The following is a 20,401-nucleotide window of genomic DNA, read 5'->3' as shown; positions in this document are numbered from 1 at the left end:
GGAAGGTGGGACCTGTTCCAATGGGATGGTTTGCACCTGAACTGGAGGGGTACTAACATCCTTGCGGGTAGGTTTAATAATGCTGCTCAAGGTTGGGGGGGGGGGGGGGGGGGGGGAGTTTAAAATAGATTTGTTGGGGGATGGGAACCAGAGTGTTAGTGCAGATAGTGAGGTGGAAAAAGATAAAGGTCATGTGAGGACTGCATGTATAGACAGAAATCAAAGGTTTATATGTGATAGAAATGTTCTAAGGTGTTTTTATTTCAATGCAAGGAGTATTGTCGGAAAAGCAGAAAAGCTTAGGGCATGGATTGGCATGTGGGATTACAACATTATTGCTATTAGTCAGACTTGGTTGCAGGAGGGGCAGATATGGCAGCTCAATGTTCCGGGGTTCCGTTGTTTCAGACATGATGGGGGGAGGGATGAAAGGGGAAGGAGTGGCACTGCTAGTCAGGGAAAATATCACAGCTCTGCTTGGACAGGGCAGCCTAGAGGATTTGTCTACAGAGACCACATGCGTGAAGCTGAGGAACAGGAAAGATGTGACCACACTGACAAGGTGAAATGCCCAATAGTCTGAGAGAATTGGAGGAGCAAATCTGCAGCAGACCAATGTAAGAAACAGTAAGTTGTGATAGTGGGAGGTTTAAACTTTCCATATATTGACTGGGACTCCCATACTGTAAAAGGGTTGGATGGCTTGGAGTTTGTCAAATGTGTCCAGAAAAGTTTTCTAAATCATATATAGAGGTACCAACAGAGAGGATGCAATACTTGATCTCCTATTAGGGAACCAGACAGGTCTGGTGACAGAAGTATATGTAGGCAAACATTTTGGGTTCAGTGACCTTAATGTCATTTGGTTCAAGTTAATTATGGATAAGGATAGGTCTGGTCCTCGAGTTAAGATTCTAGATTAGAGAAAGGCCAATTTTGCAGAAAGGAGAAAAGATCTAGGAAGAGTGGATTGGGATGTTGTTTTTCTGGCAAGAATGTGTTAAATTGAAGGCCTTCAAAAGTGTAATTTTGAGAGTTCAGAGTTTGCATGTTCCTGTCAGGATTAAAGGCAAAGTTAGCAGGCATAGGGAACCTTGGTTTTCGAGGGATATTGGTGATCTGGTTAAGGAGAGGTATATAGCAGGTATAGGCAACAAGGAAAAAATGCAAGACAAGAAGAGTATAGATAATGTCAGGAAGGGAAAAGGACATGAGGTTGTTTTGGCAGATAATATGAAGTTAAACCCAAAGAGTTTCTACAAGTATATTAAGAATAAAAGGATAGTAAGGGACAAAATTGGTCCCCTAGAAGATCAGAGTGTTCATCTGTGTGGAACTTCATGAAATGGGGAGATCTTAAAGTTTTTTTGCATCAGTATTTACTCAGGAAACTGGCATAGTTGATAAGCAAGGAAGGGAAACAAACAGTCATGTCACGGAACATGGAGATTAAAGCGAAGAAGATGATTGCTGCCTTACAGCAAATAAAGGTAGATAAATCGCGTGGAACTGATGTAATATTCCCTCTGACCTCGAGGGAAGCTAGTATAGAAATTATAGGGGCCCTGGCAGAAATATTTAGATTGTCCTTAGCCATGACTGAGCTGCTGGAGGATTGGAGGGGAGCTCATGTTGTTTCGTTGTGTAAAATAGGCTCCAAAGGTAAACCAAGAAATTACAGGCTGGTGAGCCTGACGTCAGTAGAAGGTAAATTATTGGAGTATGTTCTGAAAAAGCGGACATACAAGTATTTGGACTGCCAAGGGCTGATTAAGGATAGTCAACATGGCTTTGTGTTTGGTAGGTAGGTCATGTTTAACGAATCCTTCAGAGTTTTTTGAAGGGTTTACCAAGAAAGTAGATGAAGGAAAGGCTATGGATGTCGTGTACATGGACTTTAGTAAGGCCTCTGAGAAGGTCCCTCACAGGAGGTTAGTTTAAAAGGTTCAGAACTATGGATAGGTTGTAAACTGGATTCGAAATTGACTGAATGGGAGAAGACAGAAAGTGGAAGTGGATGATTGCTTCTCAGACTGGAGGCCTGTGCTTAGTGGTGTGCCTCAGGGATTGGTATTGGGACCTTGGTTGTCTATATCAATGATCAGGATGATAATATGGTAAATTGGATCAGCAGGCTTGCCAGTGAGAGTAAGAATGGAAGCATTGTGGTCAGAGTGATCTGGACCAACTGGAAAAATGGGCCAGAAAATAGGATATGGAATTTAATGCAGACAAGTGTGAGGGATTACATTTTGGAAGGACAAACCAATATAGATTATACACATTAAATGTTAGAGCACTGTGGAGTGGAGAGGAACAAAGGGATCTGGGAATACAGATAAACAATTCCCTGAAAGTGTTGTCACAGGTAGATAGGGTTATAAAGAAAGGTTTTGGCATCTTGGCCCTCATAAATCAAAGTACTGAGTACATGAGTTGGGATGTTCTAGTGAGGTAGTACAAGATATTGGTGAGGCCAAATTTGGAGTATTGTGTGTAGTTCTGGTTGCCTAATTACAGGAAGGATATCAGTAAGGTTGAAAGAGTGCAGAGAAGATTTACTAGGATGTTGCTGGGTCTGCAGGAATTGAGTTACAGAGAAAGATTAAACAGACTAGGACTTTATTGCTTGGAGTGTAGAAGAATGAGAGGAAATTTGATAGAGGTTTACAAAATTATGAGGGGTAGACAGAGTAAATGTGAGTAGGCTCTTTCCACTTAGGAGAGATAAATACGAGAGGACATGGCTTTAGGGTGAAAGGGGAAAGGCTTAGGGGAAACTTCTTCACTCAGAGTGGTGGGAGTATGGAATGAGCTGCCATCTGACCTAAATGCGGGCTCTTAAGTTTAAGAATAAATTGCATAGCTACATGTATGCGAGATGTCTGGAGGGTTATGCACTGGGTGCCAGCCAATGGGACTAGTGAATGATGTTTCGGTAGTGACTGCAGGGGCTGATGGCCTGTTTTCTGTGCTGTAGCTTTCTACTTTTAACTATGTTGATTCTGGTACCAAATATTTAATTGTGCACTAAACAGTGGAATAACAGAATAGTGAAACTTGACTAATATGGAAAAATTGAGCTATCCATTACTGATAATTTTGTACACCCAAATAATGCACAAATAATACAGATTGATCTTATTCTCATTAAGGGGAATAAATATGCTAAACATTCAAGGATGAAAAAAAATCAGAAAGCAATGACACTTGTTTCAAATATTCAGAGTTTCAGAAAACTAATATACGTGCCACACAGATATAGAAGATGTCATTGGAAAATGTCTTAAGAAAAAATAACATCAAATTATATAAAGGCTTTATTTCTTGCTCCATGACAAAGTTCAGTAAACGTTTAGGGAAAAAAGTTATAAAATAAAAATTACAAAGTTGAATGTACAAAATTAGGCTTTCCAATTTAAATAACTACAAATTAACATAATCTACCAATACATTTTGATATATTTGTGACTGTTGGATAGAAATTTTTGTAGAACACTTATACACTTCACACTATGTACATTTCTCCTTAAGTAATTGTATCTGACGCTCGACTATAATGAGATACACCTCCCTCTGTAAAATGTAAAAAAAAATGAAAAGACATTAACTGCTGAACAGTTTAATAGTGGAACTTTCAGAGAAAAAATAGCCCCATTTTCTCTAGGCCTTTCTTTTCCTTGACAAATTACTTCCATTTGTTTCTAATCCAGATCCTGAAGGCAACTGCTGCGATTTCCTCAAAGGTGTTGAAACCCATTCTTCTGTACTGTTCAAAGATTAAAAAAAAGTTTTACCATCTACTGTCATTTCAAAGAAAGTTTCCAGCAATGACTTAATGATTTTCAAGGGGATAAATGGGATGGTGATTACTCAGAATACATTGGGGCTGGCAGGATGGACTGATAACAAAATATTGTATTTGTTGGGCATATATTTGGGCATATATTTATTAGAGTTTAGAAGAATGGGAGGAGCTCTCATAAAAACTAGTTAAATTTTAAACAAAAAAGACCCAACATACTAAATGTTAGGAGAATACTCTCAATGGCTGGAAAGTCCAGAAACACAACCTCAGAATGCAGGGTTTGGCATTTACAACAAAAGTCATTAGAATGTTCTTCAGCCAGAAGCTGATGAACCCGTGAAATTCTCTACCACAGAAGATGGAAGCGGCCAAGTATTTAAAATATTAAAAAAGCTAAAAAGATGAAATGGTGGTGGGAGAAGGCAGGAGTGAGATTTAAAGTGGATGACTAATTAGGCAGCTGGCTTGAAAGGTCTATTCTTGCTCCCACTTTTATATGTTTCTATACCTGTAGGTTTTCTTTGCACTCTCTCTTCTTATTCTTTTGCTTGGCGTCTGCCCATCAGATAAATCTGTGGCCAATATTCTAGGACTGGAGGCAGATATTGCTCTTGTTGGAGTCATTCCTGTGTTCAAGTAGGAGAATAAGCATAATTAACACCCAGCATGTAGAATTTATTTTAAAATCCTACATATCGTGCAATGAATTCAATTGCAGAGTCTTACTTCAAAGTCCTTCAATATAAAATAAACAAAGCATAACAGAAAAATTGTTTCAAATTATTACATAGTATTATTTCAAATTTTGTTAGCAACAAAAATTAGAAATAGTGATTATGATGTTAAGATTTCAAATCAAATTAATTTTTAATTTTAAAGATATATCATTTTAAAAGGTCCTGGCATCCCATGAGCCCACGCTGCCCAAATACACCCATGTGTATTTCTACTACTAACCAACCTACTAATCCTGTATGTCTTTGGAATGCGGGAAGACACCCACACAGTCATGGGAAGAACATATTGTTGCAAGCTTTTTTTTTTAAAAAATTGAGTGTTATTTTGAGAGTTGGAGCAGGGTGCAAACAGTACAGTTCGCAACATTTTCAGACAGTCTGACACCCGAGTCCAACCCAGAACCATGGATTGTTTACTCAAGGAAAGACATCTGATGAAGAGAGATGACATGATCGAGTCATGTTTTTGGGACATTAAAACCAATAGAAAGCAATATTGATCAAGCAAATGATCTAAAAACTGTCGGAATGGCTCTGTGAAATGAATCCTTCTGCTGCTTATCTTTGTCAGGGAAAACTGAACCACTGTGACCATTGTGATGGTAATTTTGATTGACCCACATCTGGGTAAAAGAAGCAGGAGAATTGCTTCATTGGATCGTGACCATTCTGATGGTCATTTCGACTGACCCCTGCCTGGGTTTTGGAAGTCACATGTTTTGTTTCTCCTTCACAAGGAAGAGGGGAGTTGTGACAATTATTTGTATGAAAGAACATTTCTCTAGAATCAACTTGACAAGCAAGTATTCATGAGTTTTCAGCAATCTGATCAACTCAAGTGTCTCATCTACTTCATAATTACTTCTGAACATCAGTTTAAAGGTTATGAGTTTCAACACAGCATTTCTAAGACTTGTGCCTAAGCTGCAATGGTTTGGGTAATCCACAAACACACACATATAGGTATATTTGCGCATTGTTGGGGTTAAGTTTAGATTTAAGTAAAAACTATTGTTTTAAAAATAACAATGTCTTACTGATTTTCCATTGATGCTGGTCTATATGTAACAATATAAACTCCTTACAGACAGTGCCAATTCAAACCCAGGTTACTGGCACTGTGTTAGCATTGTGAAACCACTACACTAACTACGCAGCCCTATATATTTAGCATTTGGCAGACTTAATCATTTTGCTATGTAGACATAAACAATACCAAAAATAATACACAATTTTACAACTTTGGGATTCACCCAAAACTAATTTTTATGTGGAATAAATTGATTGCATAAGTTGAGATGAAATGCTGCATCAGGGCTAAGAGGAAAGAGGAATGTTTTCCACTGTAAAAGGTGTAGGATAGTTTGGTAAGTGATAGAAGCAGATGAGGAAGGGATGATCAATAGATGAAGGTGTGGGGAGGAGAACGGGTGGAGAACAAGGAAAAAAAACTGTGTGTGTATACAATACTATAAATTCAATGTTCAAGCAGAATATGAAAAGTTTTTTAAATTGGAATTTGGCCTCTCACAGAAATGGAGAGGGTCAAGTTGGTATGAGATTGGAAAGGAGAATTAAAAAGACAACCAGGTCAAGATGGCTGTTGTAGACAGAGAACAGGTGCTCAAAAAAAGTCACATATTCTGCACTTGGCTTCACTGATGTCAAGGAGGCCAAATTGTGGGCAATGAACTTCAAAACAGGTTGGAAGAGGTATAAGTGAACCTCTCACATTGAAGGATTATTTGGTTCCCTGTATGCTAGTGAGAGAAGTGATATACCCCTGTTGTAACAGGGGAAAGGAAGGGATGGGAAGGATGACTGGATCAGGGAGTCACGGAGTTGAACCTGCGGAAAGAAAAATGGGGATGGAAAGAGGGGAGGATGTGAATGGTAGCGGTATGACATTGGACTTGACAAAATGTTGTGTACAGAGGAGGATGGAGTGAAAAGTAAAGACCACGGGAACTTTATTGCTTTTGTTTCTGGAGAGGGAGGTGGGTGAAAGCAGACATGTGGGAAATGTTGGAAATGCGAGAGAAGTAACCTGGCATCTTATTTATTAGTAAATCATCCACTGTTCAATAAAACTCATAAAATGTAGTTTTACATTTGACCCTTGTAGAATGTTAGGCATCATTCAATTGATAAACACCAGTCTTGACATGGTAGCTTTAGGTTCAGGCAAACAAAACTATTCAGACATACTTCAATATTGAGGAAGTTTTGCAGTGTAGATGGGCATTAAACCTATACCATTTTCCTTCACAGGTAAAACATCCCATAACATTATTTCACAGAACATCAAGGGAGCACTTGCGAATATCCTGGTCAATATTCACACTCAACCATTTTTATTTTATGATTTATCATTTTACTGTTCATAAAAATTACACTACTTAATCCAAAAATAATTGTTTACAAAAAGTTTTGCCATGTCCCAGCATTTGAAAGCTCTAATGTTTTTGTGTGATGTGACTAAACATATCTCCATTACCCATATCATAAAGTAACTATCCTCAGCAGTGCTTTTTGTCTCCTTCATCTGAACTAAATTCCTTACCCATTGTACAATGTCACAATATTGCAGAAGACATAACTTCCCTTTCATCGACCAGGTGCAAATAAACATTATTATTCCAATCTTCTTCTCTCATTTAAAAGATTGAAAAAATATGCTTTTTTCTTTCGATTATGATGATCTCATGGCATTATATATATTGCAAAGGCAAATCTATTTGAAGATAATGCATATGGACAGAATACAGTGCAAATTTGTTTTTACTGTTAGAGAATAATCAAGTACAAACGAAATTTCAACATTTATAATACTCAGATAATACAGAAACTGTAATTTATTATGGGACCCAATCTTACTGGAGTAGGCCAGCTCTAGGCAGGCATTCTTAAACTTTATTTTCCTGTAAAACTTCAACTCAAATGCAACTTAAAATAGTAACTTCCAAATAATATAATGGTGAAGTGAATGGGAGACATGGGATATCAGCAATGAGACTCAATATTTCTTTTCCCATGATGAAAAGATTAAGTTGTACTGAATTTATGGTTTTAATAATTATGAGCCTCCATTTTCAGTACTCTACATTTTAATGGCTAATTAATGCACAAATCTAGCAAGTTCTTAAAAATAATGTAATATAGTTTGTGCAAGGTCAACTGCGGAGTGAAATAAATTGACTTGCATGTTCCAGACATTCACACTTCATGCTGAATTTTAACCTCTGAACTTGTAAGTCAATTTACATATTAATAATGGCATGAACTGCAATGTTCCATAAAAACTAGACCAATTGCAATGAACCTTCATAGGATTAATAAATGGCAAAATTGGCTGAGTAGACTCTTGCTCTTATTCCATTATGACATCACGCTCTGAAAACTTGCCTAGTTGCTTTTCTATTTGTTTGAGCTGGTTTTCTTGGTCATTGAGCTCCTTGTGCTTTTGGGTCATTTCTGGTGAACGGATGTATTTCAGCTGTAGATCCAATTCCTGATTGACATTATTAAGTTTGATCAGAGCAGAGCGATATTGCTGGAGAAGATCTAAAAGAAAAATAAAACTCTTTGAAACATTACACACTCTGAAAACAGAATACAAAGCAAGCAAGCAACAGGACAATTCTTTGATTTAGTGAAATTTAATAAAGTGAAATATTGAACTTTGTGGATTGTTTTCCATGGGTTAAGTTTCTGATCAAAATTGGACCATCGAGGAAAACAATTAAGAAAAAAATCAAGGACGAATGATCTGGGGTTAAATCTGTTGTTGTAAGGAGTTTGCTCCTCTTCCACATGCCTGTGTGGATTTCCATTGGATGCTCTAGTTTATTTGTCCACATTCAAGTGCCATACAGGGTTATTTGGTTATATGAGTGAACTCATGGGCTGTTATTGAGTGTATTGTTAAACCTAAACTTAAAAAAACCCCAGAAGTCAGCAGGCAAGTGTGAACAACTATTCAATACGTCGTTTCTGTAAATCGACTGCCTATCTATTCTCTTCTAAGAAACAGAATTCTAACTTGAATAGTGAATCATTCTAGAGTTCCCCTCAGGATAACTTGTGTCAAAAACTAAAATTACAAACAGAAAACTATTAAAAAGTACCATACTGTGAAATAGAGCCCAACCAATTATACTGATCACCTGACTTCAGTATATTCCACCATTCATGCATTGTTGCAGATTGAAAATCTTGAACTTGCTCCTTAAAACTTATGAGAACACCATCAGCCCAAGTTTTATTTTGGATCACTGAAGAGCAAGCAACAGGATACACATTCAGATGTGCTGGTCTATGAGCAAACACCAGTGGAATTTTACACAAATTCTGGAGAAACTCAACAGGTCAAACAGATAAAGATACATCACCAACAGAATCCTGTGTTTTACTCCAAATACCAGTGGAAGGTCTTGCTTTGCTGCATAATACTGCGCAAAAATCTAAATCTTAATACATTAGAAACTATTTTCAAAATAAACATACCAATCTGTGAAATGAGTGTATGATAAGCCTTTGGTAGAGGAGCTCCAAATATCATTCCCCGCAGTTTTTCCATTTGTGGTGCCTTGTTTTGAAGGCCTCCAAACTTTCCATTGCTTCGTATTCTATCTCCATTTCTCGTCAACAATGTTGGGCAGTGGGTGATTTTCACAACCTAAGGTTGCATTAAGAGACAACTTCAAATTTCTGAGTAGTATCTCAATTAAAAACCAAACATTAACAAATGTACATACGAATTATTCATGCCCTTAAAACAAGTTTTATACAAAATAAGAAATATTTCTCCTTTAAAATAGTTGAAAGAAAATGAAGTTTCTGACATCAGTGGCAAAAACAATGTCTTAATCATGCAAAGCAAAAGGAACATTGGAACCTACCTCTTTTCTATACTGATTTGCAGCATTTAAGTTGTCCATAATTATTGTATCTCCGAGAAGCATCCCAAATACTGAAAAATAAATTTGCATTTTAATAGAATGCTTTGTTCAAACAATTAAATATTGAAAATACTCATCTCTGGTTAACATATAATTCAGACCTATTCAAATATATTTTCAAGTTTAATTATATTATTTGTTTCCTCACAGGATGATCATCAAAACTTATTAAGAACAGTGTCAATCAATTTCTGGTAAAAATCCTGTTCATAAAATGAAAACATTAGCTTAGAATTCTTGTGCTATAACTGCACTATCAAGTAAAAGGCATGCAGTATTGAAAAGTAAACTCAAGTGTTTCATTGCACCTTCTGCAGGATTAACATATAGAGGGGAGCATGGACAATCCCTTTCCCCAAACCTCAAGGTACTGCTGCCTTGAAAGCTCACATTATCTAAAGCTAGGAAGTGAAGGATCAATGGTCTTCAACCACCAGTTCTTTTCTTTTTCTACCCCTTCTCACAACATCTAAAACTCTGCTAGATCCTCAGACTTGATCAACACCCCAAAAAAAGAGGATAAAGGGAAACCTCTTCCTTGGCTTATTTAGCGTTCAAGTCAATAAACTTACTCTTACTGCTTGACAGTGAATGTATCAAAACTCTTTGGTGATTGGGTCATATTGTTATCAATTTTAGGGCAAGGAAATTTTGAACATGGGATGCCAGTATTATTTAAGTAAGGTTTTAAACAGAGTGGTTCCATATTTAAATATAACAATAACAAATACAATCCTATCTCAAAGCCAAAATAATCAGCTTTCAGTTATTCACATTTTTTTGACATATTCAAATGTGGTTTTGTTAGAACCAGATTCTTTTAATTTACTTACATGCACGTAAGGAGCTAAAAATGAAGAACCTTATCTGTCCAGGGATAAATTATCACCGTACCAATATGAAATACAGCTCTGATTATCCAAAATCTTCATTTATCCAACATTTTTTTTTAAGACCTTAAAGTGACATCTGTTCGCCTCCAAAAAAATGTTGGATAAATGAGGATGTCTGAAACAATCAGAAATCTTCATTTATCCAACATGAAATTAGAATGTCAATTGTCCTCGTTTCAGGTAACTCCCTCCCCTCTTTCCATTTCTTCTTTACCTTCTCCAATTGATTTTTTTTCTCCAACTTTCCCTCTCAAACTGCTTGCCACTGTGTCCTAGTCGCAAGCGGTCAGAAGAATCCCTTGTCCCAGCATCATTAAGGAGAGCAGATCCCGAGGAGGAATGGGGCCTCAGGTTCAGAAGCATTCCCTCTTCCCTCCCTCTCCCTCTCTCCTCAGCACACCGGAGCTCCCGACGCCGAGTCCAAACCCTCCCATACCCTACATTTGAGCTCTTGATGCTGACTCAATACCCTCCTGTCGGCCTACTGCACACTGGACGAGCATTGGGAGCTCTGGTCAGTGGTTGGGAGGAGTAATGTGCGCAGGCAAAGACTGCGTGTGTCGGGCTCAAACATCGAGAACTAGGACACAAAGCCAGAACAGCCCCTGCTGGAATGAGCCCATGGGGATATATAGGAGCCTGCCGATTTGCCAATGAGTGTTCCACCAGCCTGGGAAGCCTCCCAGGGGATTGGTGTCAGTGGTGGGGACATGTCGGGGATTGGCCAAGACAGTTTGGAGGTCTCAGTTAACAGCGGTGACATTGGGAACGTATCAGGGATTGGCTGCAGCCAGCATTTTTTTTGGTGATAATTAAACATTATTTTAATGCTTAAAAAAGCCTTCCCTTGTTGTTTGTTGTTGTTTAAACATTGATACAAGTGATTTGCTGTTGCTACTGGGCAGTTTTTAAAAAAATTACCATTTATCCAAAAAATTCAGTCATCTGAAATAGGTTCGGTCCTGACCATTTTGGATAAATCAAAGTTGTAATGTATAAAAAGTGACCTATTCTTCAGAAAAGTAAATCCATCAAAGTTATAATCAATGATTGATGTCAAATTATGAAATTAGTTATTTTAAACATGAACTTCAAATCAATTGAGACAAATATAATTTACCTATTCGACATTGTTCAACATTTTCTGTGAAAATAAGCAAGTCCCGGGCGAAGATAGGGTTTCCTTCAGGGTTGAAATGACATTTTCCATTTCGCATGTGAGGTAATGGTCTACAATTTAAAAATACATGTCTGAGCAGATATAAAGAAAATTAACAGGAATTTATATAATTATACATACTTTTCATTTTTTAACTGCAAGAGCGGATGTTCACCCAAATTATATTTTTGTTTTGAAATTTTAAAGAAACAGCACGGTAACAGGCCCTTCCAGTCCAGGAGCTCATGCCATCCAAATACACCAATTAACCTACAAATCCCATACGTTTAGGAATGTGGGAGGAAACTAGAGCACCTGGAGGATACCCACACAGGCACAGGGAGAATGTAAAAACTCCTTACAGACAGCACCAACTTTGAAGCTCGGTTGCTGGCGCTGTAATCACGTTGTACAGCTTTTATACATTTTAAAATGACAATAACATCTCCATATCTTTTTAATATCTCCCAAAATATGAGTAATGGGATTTATCGATCAGCCATGGGAAAATGTACATATTCAATCAAATCATAGGCTTTTTGAAAAAAGCACAATTTTTGTAGACAAGTGAATAGAATTCGAAACTTGTGTATTAAGCTTAATACATTCTAAAGACACACAGGAGACTGCAGATGTTCAAATCAAAAGCTAAACAATCTGATGGAGAAACTCAGCAGGTCAAGCAGTGGGAAAAAAATGACTGATGTTTCGAGTCAAAACCCTTTATTGAGACGGATTCAAAGATAGGTAACCCTATCCAAATTTTCATTTCAAAGATAGTTAAGAAATAGCATTTAACCCAAAGATCCAAAATTAAATGTGAAATTTAATCTGATCAATTCTGACAGCCGCATTAATCCCAGCAATTATTGTGAAATTAACTGAAGCACCAAAGTGTTTTTCAATTGATTTCTGGCCCATATTTAGTTTGTTGACATTTTTATGCATTTTGACATAACTTTTTATAAAGTTTGTTTAAATGGGTTAACATTTCAATTAATAATTTATACCTGTTAACATCTGGCAGATTTTTTCTGTATATCGAATCAAGTGGTAGTACTTGTTGGCGACCCTGAGTTTCATCAAAAATACGTCGCGCAGCATCTGTAGTTAAAGTAACCACGCAATCCATGTCACTGGCCATATGCCAAGAGATGACCTTGGCCACTTCATCGTCCTCTATCATTGCCAAGTGTGCAATCTGTAATTGAAACAAAACTACTTTTAGATGAGACAAAGTGACGAACAATAAAAATATAATAATTTGTTCTTCATTGGCAAAGAGGGAGGATGTGAGTGAAGACCAGGAGAATCAGAACAGTTAAAACATGCCATGTAAACAAACTGGCATTTATGAAAGGGAAAATTGAAAGTTGTTATTAATTCTCAGGTCAAGTGCAACACAGTTCGATTAAATAGCTGGCAAAATACAAAAATGGTTTACTTTTTAGGTACATTAGACATTGTTAATTTGAAAGAAAATGTAGTAGAAAAGAAGATGCCAAAAGAGGAATACAAATAGCACAAAAATTAAAATCAATATTTTTGTCAATAAGGTCGAGTATTAATTTGTCTTGAATTAACAATTACAATTAAACAGACAATCTGCAGACAATGTGATGAGAAATCCAGCAGGTCATGCAGCATCTAGAGGAATCTAAAGGTGATCAATGTTTTTGGCCTGAGCCCTTCGTCAAGGTATGAATTATAATTGGATGTTCTTTTTAGTTAACTGAACAAGTTCTAGAATGCAAAGGATTTATAAACTTCATTAATTAGTGATCATACCTTTCCTAAAATGTCACTGCTGTTCCTCGCATAATTTGAAAGAGAACATGATCTCCTGGGCAATTTGAATATCTTGTCTCTCTCAATTTTCATCTGCTTGACAACTGCATCAATACTTTGAGGCTATATTCAAGAAAAATAGTATGTTAATATTTTCAACATATGGCTTAGGGTTTGAGAATAATGATATTTTAAAAATGAAACAATATATAATCTTCCACTACAACCAGTATTAAATTCTACATGGTTTTAAAAAATTTATACATACAGCATGTTAACAGGTCCTTTCAGTCCGTGCTGCCTATTACACTACACCCCAGTACGCTTTGAATGGTGGAAGGAGTCCAGAGGCTCTGGGGAAAACCCACAAAGACATGGGGAGAATGTACAAACTCCTTACAGAGAGCACAGGATTTTAACCCCGGTCCTGATCGCTGGCGCTGTAAAGGCATTGTGCCAACTGCTATGCCAACTGTGCCCCCTCTAAATGATCTAAAATGATAACAACTCATGTATACATAGTAAATCTGCATCAGGAAAGGATGCTTACAAGTTCTGGTCAGCTTTACTCTCATTTAAAAAACATTTACAGTAGAATCCACATTATCTGGAATTCAATCAACTCAAATGACTAGGAAAAAAAGGTAACAAATAAATAATTTAAATGAGTAAGATAGGCTGGAGGAGACTCATGGGGGAGCACTGAGACTTCAATGGACACACATAGCAACTAAATTGCAATACAAACTAAAGTTTGGACTCCGTGTGAACCAAAAATGGGACAAAGAAACTCCAGCTAGTTAGATGTTTCAGTTTGAAATTTTGTTTATAGCTTGTGACTTCCAATACTATCCCAGATCTAAACCAACGGTGTGCCTCAGAAATCTTAAAGCCACCCTGAATTCAACAGAGGACATGCCCCACATTTCAAAAAAAATACATCAACTTACAGTACTGATTTCTGCAGGCTTGATTTTTTGTTTTTGAAGTTCATTTCGGAGGTGAGTTTCCTTTGCTGTAGCTTCCTGTGCTTGACCTTAAAAATAAGATTTCAATGTTAGTTCTTAATCTGCAAAACTGTCAACTACTTTTCAATAATCTAAGTTACTATTTCCCCAATATTTCTTTAGTGTTCAGAATCACTGTATGCAGCTTTGGTTTCTTATCTACTTGCCACATAAGAAGGCAGTGAAGGCTCAACAGGATGATTTCTTAATTATTGAAGGACTTTGGCATTCTAAATAAGTACTACATGGTTCATTCATAAAAATGATGTGCGGACAACAGATTAATGCCAAATACTGAAAATTATAGATACATTCAGTAGGTCAGGCAGCACCTGTAGTGAGAAACACTGACTCCCCATTGCAGACTTATGACTTTCCATCAATCTTAGCAAACTAAAACAGATGATCTAAAATTCAATTTTCTGGCCCAAGAACTATTAAATGTCATGTTGGGAGATGAGATGCTCTTCTTTGAACTTGCATTGGGCCTCTTTGAAACAGAACAAAATTACAGAGAAAGAACAGTGCAAATGGATTGGAGAATTAACAGATTAGGCAACTAGAAGCTCAGTCACATAGATGGATTGAACAAAGGCAAAAGTCCCAAAAGCTACATTTGGTTTAGTCCACCACATTATGAACACTGAAATGGCCAAATCTTCCAAGTTGTGTCAGAACTGGCTAGCTTTGATGAAAAGATATATTGTAACATAGAATGTTTTTCTGTTTTCAGAAATGTGGTCACTGTTCTGGGTATTTCCAGCATTCTTTAATTTCAGATTTTCAGCATTTGTATCTGGCATCACACAATTCCTGCAGTCCTTTTTATCTATGTTCTGTCCTCATTAAGCTCTATTTAGAGCTCTTCTTGAAGGATCATCTAAAACTAACAAGTTTTCAACATCCTCTCTCAACTGGTAGCAACATTTGTGGCTTTCTTTTTCCTGTGATTTTCATCCTACCCTATTCTTTTTTCCCCACCCTATTTGCAACATCAAGTATACTTGTTCCCTAAATTTGCAGTAAAATTGACCTTAAATGTTAATTATTTCTCTCTACTGCTTAAGCTGGTTTAACACTTTTTTTTGTTTTTAATCTCAGATTTATAACATTTCCATTTTTAAAATGTTTTTAGATGATCATTTTGGGAAATTTGAGAATTCTCTATTTTAGAAAAAAATTCCATGCAGCTCAAATGGGGGATAAAAAGACAAAACAAACTATTTGTGTTTCAGTTCATGTTCTTCTCAATTTTAATCATTAGACCATTTGCTGTTTGGAAGTGACATGAATTTACAATAGAAGTCCAAAGTATAAATGAGCCATCTCTGATACTTACTTGCCAAACAAATTAAAAAAATTACTCCTCTGTACATAATTTTTGTAATTCACAAACATGCAAGTATTCTGAACATAACTTACACTTCATCTCACTAATTAATTGGTTAGTGGTATCAAATAAACTCCTGTATACAACAATGGATTGGGAGAGTTGGTCTTTCTCTTTGGTTAAAGTTGTCATCACTTGCTGTTTCTTAAAATCTGCGAACAAAAGGAACATCCACATCAGCCATTCCTATATTAATTTTGAACAGAGATTTCTCAATTCTTATCAGCTTTTTAAAAAAAACTGGTTGTGTGAACAGATTGAATCCAGGCAGTACAAAAACACAAAAATGGAGTCCCCAATGCAAATATTGGCAAAACTGAATATTTGACCCATTTATTCCAATTTCTATGAGCCAGTCAATCCCTCATCCATGTGCATATTTGTTTTCTTATCTCAGATAGGGCTTAGAAAATTAAGGATGTCAAAGGCAGCTGTGTACTCAGCCAATGGAAAAGCAAGATTATCAACTTTGTAACTACCAGTGTATGACATCCTCTTCACCCTGTTAAATCATCCACCCTTCCCCCTCTTTCTGAATCCTCTGCCTGACATCCTCCCCAAACATCAAATCCTCTCCACTCCATGCATACATATACTGCACCTTTATTCTTCCTAACAAAAGACCTGCCTGACACCCCTCATCGATCTACCCACCAAAGTGTTTAGCCTTTACTCAACACACCCAAATCCTATCTCTCCTCTGGATTATCACAATTATCATGCATCAGACCCTCCCCACCCACACCTGCGATAAACTTTTTTGTAAACCATATGATCACCACTCTTTTTACTTCAATCTTTTATTTGAATAACTTCATGATCCTATCCCTAATCCGCTTCCTTCATCCTCTGCAAAATCCCAGAGGTCAGTAAAGTGATTTGGGCTACTCAACCTTAATGTCATTTGCTTTCTGGTCAAATATATTCTAGAGATTCTGCTGGTATAGCAGGAGAGAGAATGAAAATTGAATTTTTCTTTAATCTATGGGTAATGATATAATTTGGCATTATTTGTTATTTAAATCCCTTGATCAATATAGTCATTCAAGCAACACGGCTCTGGTGGACCTAAGCCAACGTATTGCATGGATCATTTAAGCAAAAACAGGCAGCTTGTTCATTCACTTACCATTGCAAAACATAAAAGGTAATATGTAAGGAGGTAAAGGATTCCTGCAGCTTGATTTTGTAAAGACTGGTTCAAAGACCAGTAAATATTCAGTGCTATCTCTGCCAGGACTGTTTTCTGCTAGCACCAAGTTCTGTTAAAACAAAAAGTTTCAAAGTGTGGCAAATAACTTACATTATCAAAATTATACAAGTACCGTATAACTTTGATTATCCAAAACAGTCTGGACTGCACCGATGTCAGATAAAAGGTCAGTTCTTTTAAAAACAGCTCAGTAGCAACAGAAAATCACTTGTAACAGTGTTTAAACAACAAACAACAAAGGAAGGATTTTAAAGCATGAAATAATATTTAATTCACACCAAAAAACAACCTGAACAAATATTGTAAGATAAATCACCAAACACTTGAAATTCTACTCATAATCAGTGTTATCTGCAGATCTCTTTGCCATAACAAAACCCTTGAGTGCTCTTTCAAAATCAAAATGTCAACTCAGACATGCACATGAGAATGCTGTGTTTAAATTTTTTTCAAGCTGTTAAATGAGTTCTGTGCCGAAAAAAAATGAGAAAAAAATGATTGTTTCAAAAATCCTTACTTATCTGACATTTTTGGGAGGCAAAATTATTTTTGGATAAATGAGGATTTTTGATTGGTTAAGAAATCCTCATTCATCCGATATTTTTGGGAGGCGAATGATTTTCGAATGAATAACTATTTTTGATTTTTCTGAAATTTTCGTTTATCTATTTCTCCTCCATAAATTTTGGAGGATCCGTTTTCAGCGTCTAAGGGACAGAGTCAGGGGAACTTGAGCTGCAGCTCGATGACCTCACTCTGGTTAGGAAGAGTGAATCTGTTATAGACAAGAGCTATTGGCAGGTGGTCACACCAGGGCCATGGGAGGAGGGGCAGTGGGTTACCGTTAGGAGAAGGAAAGGGAGGCGTCGGGTTCAAGAGAAAACACCTGAGTCTGAAATCCTCAGAAATTGGTACTCCTCCAATCTTGTTGAGTTTTTTGAAGAGGTGACAAGTGGATGAAGGTAGGGCATTGATGTAATCTATTTGGATTTTAGTAAGGCTTTTGATAATGTTCCGCATGTAAGGTTAGTCACTAGGGATTTAAAGAGAGATAGTGAGATTCATTCAGAGGTGTCTGGAAGATAGACAACAGTCATGGTGGACATCTGTCTGTCAGGATGGAAGCCTGTGACTAGCGGTGTGCCTCAGGGATTGGTGCTGGGTCCCCTGTTTTTTTTTCATTTATATTAATGATTTGGAGGAGGGGTGGTTAACTGGGAAAGCAAATATGCAGACGATACGAAAATAGGGGGAGTGATGGATAGTGAGGAAGGTTTTCTTGAATTACAGAAGGATTTGATTTGTTTAGAAAAGTGGGCTGAAAGATGGCAGATGGAATTTAATGTAGACAAGTGCGAGGTGCTGCATTTCGTAAAAAATAACCAAAATAGGACATATGCAGTTAAGGCTAGGGCATTGAGGTACGGAGAGAAACAGAAGGATCTTGGAGTTATGGTACAGAGTTCATTGAAGGTGGATTCCCATGTAGACAGGGTGGTTAAGAAGGCATATGGTATGCTAGCCTTCATAAATCATAGCATAGAAGCTGGGAAGTGAGGTCAGGTTTGGAGTATTGTGTTCAGTTCTGGTCTCCAAATTATAGAAAGAATATAGATAAGGTGGTGGAGAGGGTGCAGAGAAGATTTACAAGGATGTTTCCTGCCTTACAACATCTATAGTACAGAGAAAGATTATTCATTGGAACGTAGACAGTTGTGAGGGGATTTGATAGGTATTTAAAATTATGAAGGGAATAGATAGAATAGACGTGAGTAGACTCTTTCCCCTGAGGGAGGGGAGGTTGGAACAAGAGGGCATAAGTTAAGGGTAAGGGGGCAAAACTTTAGGAGAAATGTTAAGAGGATGTTTCTTCACTCAGAGTGGTGGCGGAATGGAATGATCTTCCAGAGGAGATAGTTGCGGCAGGGTCCTTTCTGTCATTTAAGAGAAAGTTGGATGTGTACATAGATATGAGGGGATTGGAGGGTTATGGGCAGAGTGTGGGAGGGGGAACTAGTGGAGTTGTTCAAGTGAACCGGCGTGGACTCAAAGGGCCTATATGGCCTGTTTCCGTGCTGTAAATGGTTATTATGTAGGTGCAGTCAAACAATTTTATACCAGCACAATATACATTTTTGAAAAAGTCCAATAAAGTTCACAAAGCTTACAAAAAGGAGTTGATTTAACACAAGTTGAAACTTGTTTCAGAGATAAAAATTAATTTCAAAGATAAAATGCTAATTCAATTTCTCATGCTTGCTACTGCATGCAAAATCTTCATTTGGACAAACTCAAAACCAACCCTGGATTTATAAACAAAATGCTTTACATGGCTTTTCTCGGCTCATTTAAAAGTTGTATTTTTTTTTAAACACGGTTCTGGATCCATTATTTGAAGTTTTCTAACAAGAATGCTGCTTATTTGTGCCTTTGTTTGAAAATTGGCAAAATAAAGCAAAATTGAATACAACCTAATGTATCATTTCATTTGTATGATGTAACATAGATAAATAATTTTTAATCACACACAAAATCTGTATCCAATATGACATTGTCCTTTATATATGCAAATAGTTTATTAACCCAATGTTGATATTGGGAACTACAAACTGTAGTGATTTGAAAACAAATTGTTCTTTACACCAATTTAAATCTCTGAAACAAAACAGAAATAAACGGAATAAAGCAGTCAACAATTTTTTTTCTTAAAGTCAAACTTCCATCTAAATAAAACTGTACAAAAATAGGAGATTAATACTGCAGAACAAAATTATATGTCAATGGAACAGTTCAAATTCCAGGTACATTGTGTTTCTTGTAGTGCTGTGAGGTCATACTAGTAAAATTGTTGAGGAAAAAAATCCTTTTAATCAATAGCTTTTCCCTAGACTAGTTAAGTTAGATTCAACTTACTGAAATGACAGATGATCCATTGTTGAGTTCATACTCCAGAAAGTTGAATTTTCCCTGAAACTGAGGAATCTCACTGTCATCTTCAGTTGTACTTCTAATCGTAACCATCAACATGCCACAAATATCCTCTCCAGCTGCATTGTTATATTCATCCTGTTTGAAAAGAACAAACAAAGCCACTTCATGTGCATTACTTTACTCAAATGTCCTTAATAGAAGTCAATTGGGGTTTCCACAGAGGCTCCAGTTTTCTCCCACCGTTCGAAGTGTACCAGGGGTTGTAGGTTAATTGGGCATCTTGAACTGAAATGACCCATTACTGTGCTGTATGTCTAAATTTAAATCTGGTCTACAAGCTTGTAAATGACTACAAAGAAAGATGCAAAGCTTTGCTTGAAAGATGAACAGATTGTAAAGAATAATACTTAATTACTCAGTTCCCAGAAGGGATTCCAGTTTATGGGTAACTAGTAAACATGAAGATTACACCAAGACAACTCAGATGGAAGAGAGAATAAACTTTCTGGGACAG

The 20,401-nt window shown here is 36.9% G+C and overlaps 1 protein-coding gene across 6 annotated transcripts in view; it reads right to left on the bottom strand.

The window, feature by feature from the left end:
* Positions 1–3,322: 3,322 nt before the first annotated feature.
* Positions 3,323–20,401, bottom strand: part of smchd1 (structural maintenance of chromosomes flexible hinge domain containing 1) — a 196,435-nt gene continuing 179,356 nt past the window's right edge. For 5 of the 6 annotated variants that reach the window (XM_069921732.1, XM_069921734.1, XM_069921733.1 and 2 more), the window contains 12 exons: positions 19,870–20,022; positions 16,873–17,005; positions 15,776–15,895; positions 14,297–14,382; positions 13,347–13,469; positions 12,569–12,759; positions 11,520–11,629; positions 9,447–9,517; positions 9,052–9,223; positions 7,951–8,109; positions 4,317–4,434; positions 3,323–3,769 (listed from right to left, as the gene is read on the bottom strand). In XM_069921732.1, the coding sequence (XP_069777833.1) occupies positions 3,664–3,769; positions 4,317–4,434; positions 7,951–8,109; positions 9,052–9,223; positions 9,447–9,517; positions 11,520–11,629; positions 12,569–12,759; positions 13,347–13,469; positions 14,297–14,382; positions 15,776–15,895; positions 16,873–17,005; positions 19,870–20,022 (1,542 nt within the window). In that variant the 3' untranslated portion in view covers positions 3,323–3,663. Of the gene's footprint in view, positions 3,770–4,316; positions 4,435–7,950; positions 8,110–9,051; positions 9,224–9,446; positions 9,518–11,519; positions 11,630–12,568; positions 12,760–13,346; positions 13,470–14,287; positions 14,383–15,775; positions 15,896–16,872; positions 17,006–19,869; positions 20,023–20,401 lie in introns of those variants that run through there. The other variant, XM_069921737.1, reaches the window with a different exon arrangement.

Source organism: Narcine bancroftii, chromosome 2 (genome assembly GCF_036971445.1).
Source record: "Narcine bancroftii isolate sNarBan1 chromosome 2, sNarBan1.hap1, whole genome shotgun sequence".
In the NCBI taxonomy this organism is placed as follows: domain Eukaryota; kingdom Metazoa; phylum Chordata; class Chondrichthyes; order Torpediniformes; family Narcinidae; genus Narcine; species Narcine bancroftii.
Note: the sequence above shows the minus strand (reverse complement) of the source record. Positions and strands in the feature narration are given on the sequence as shown.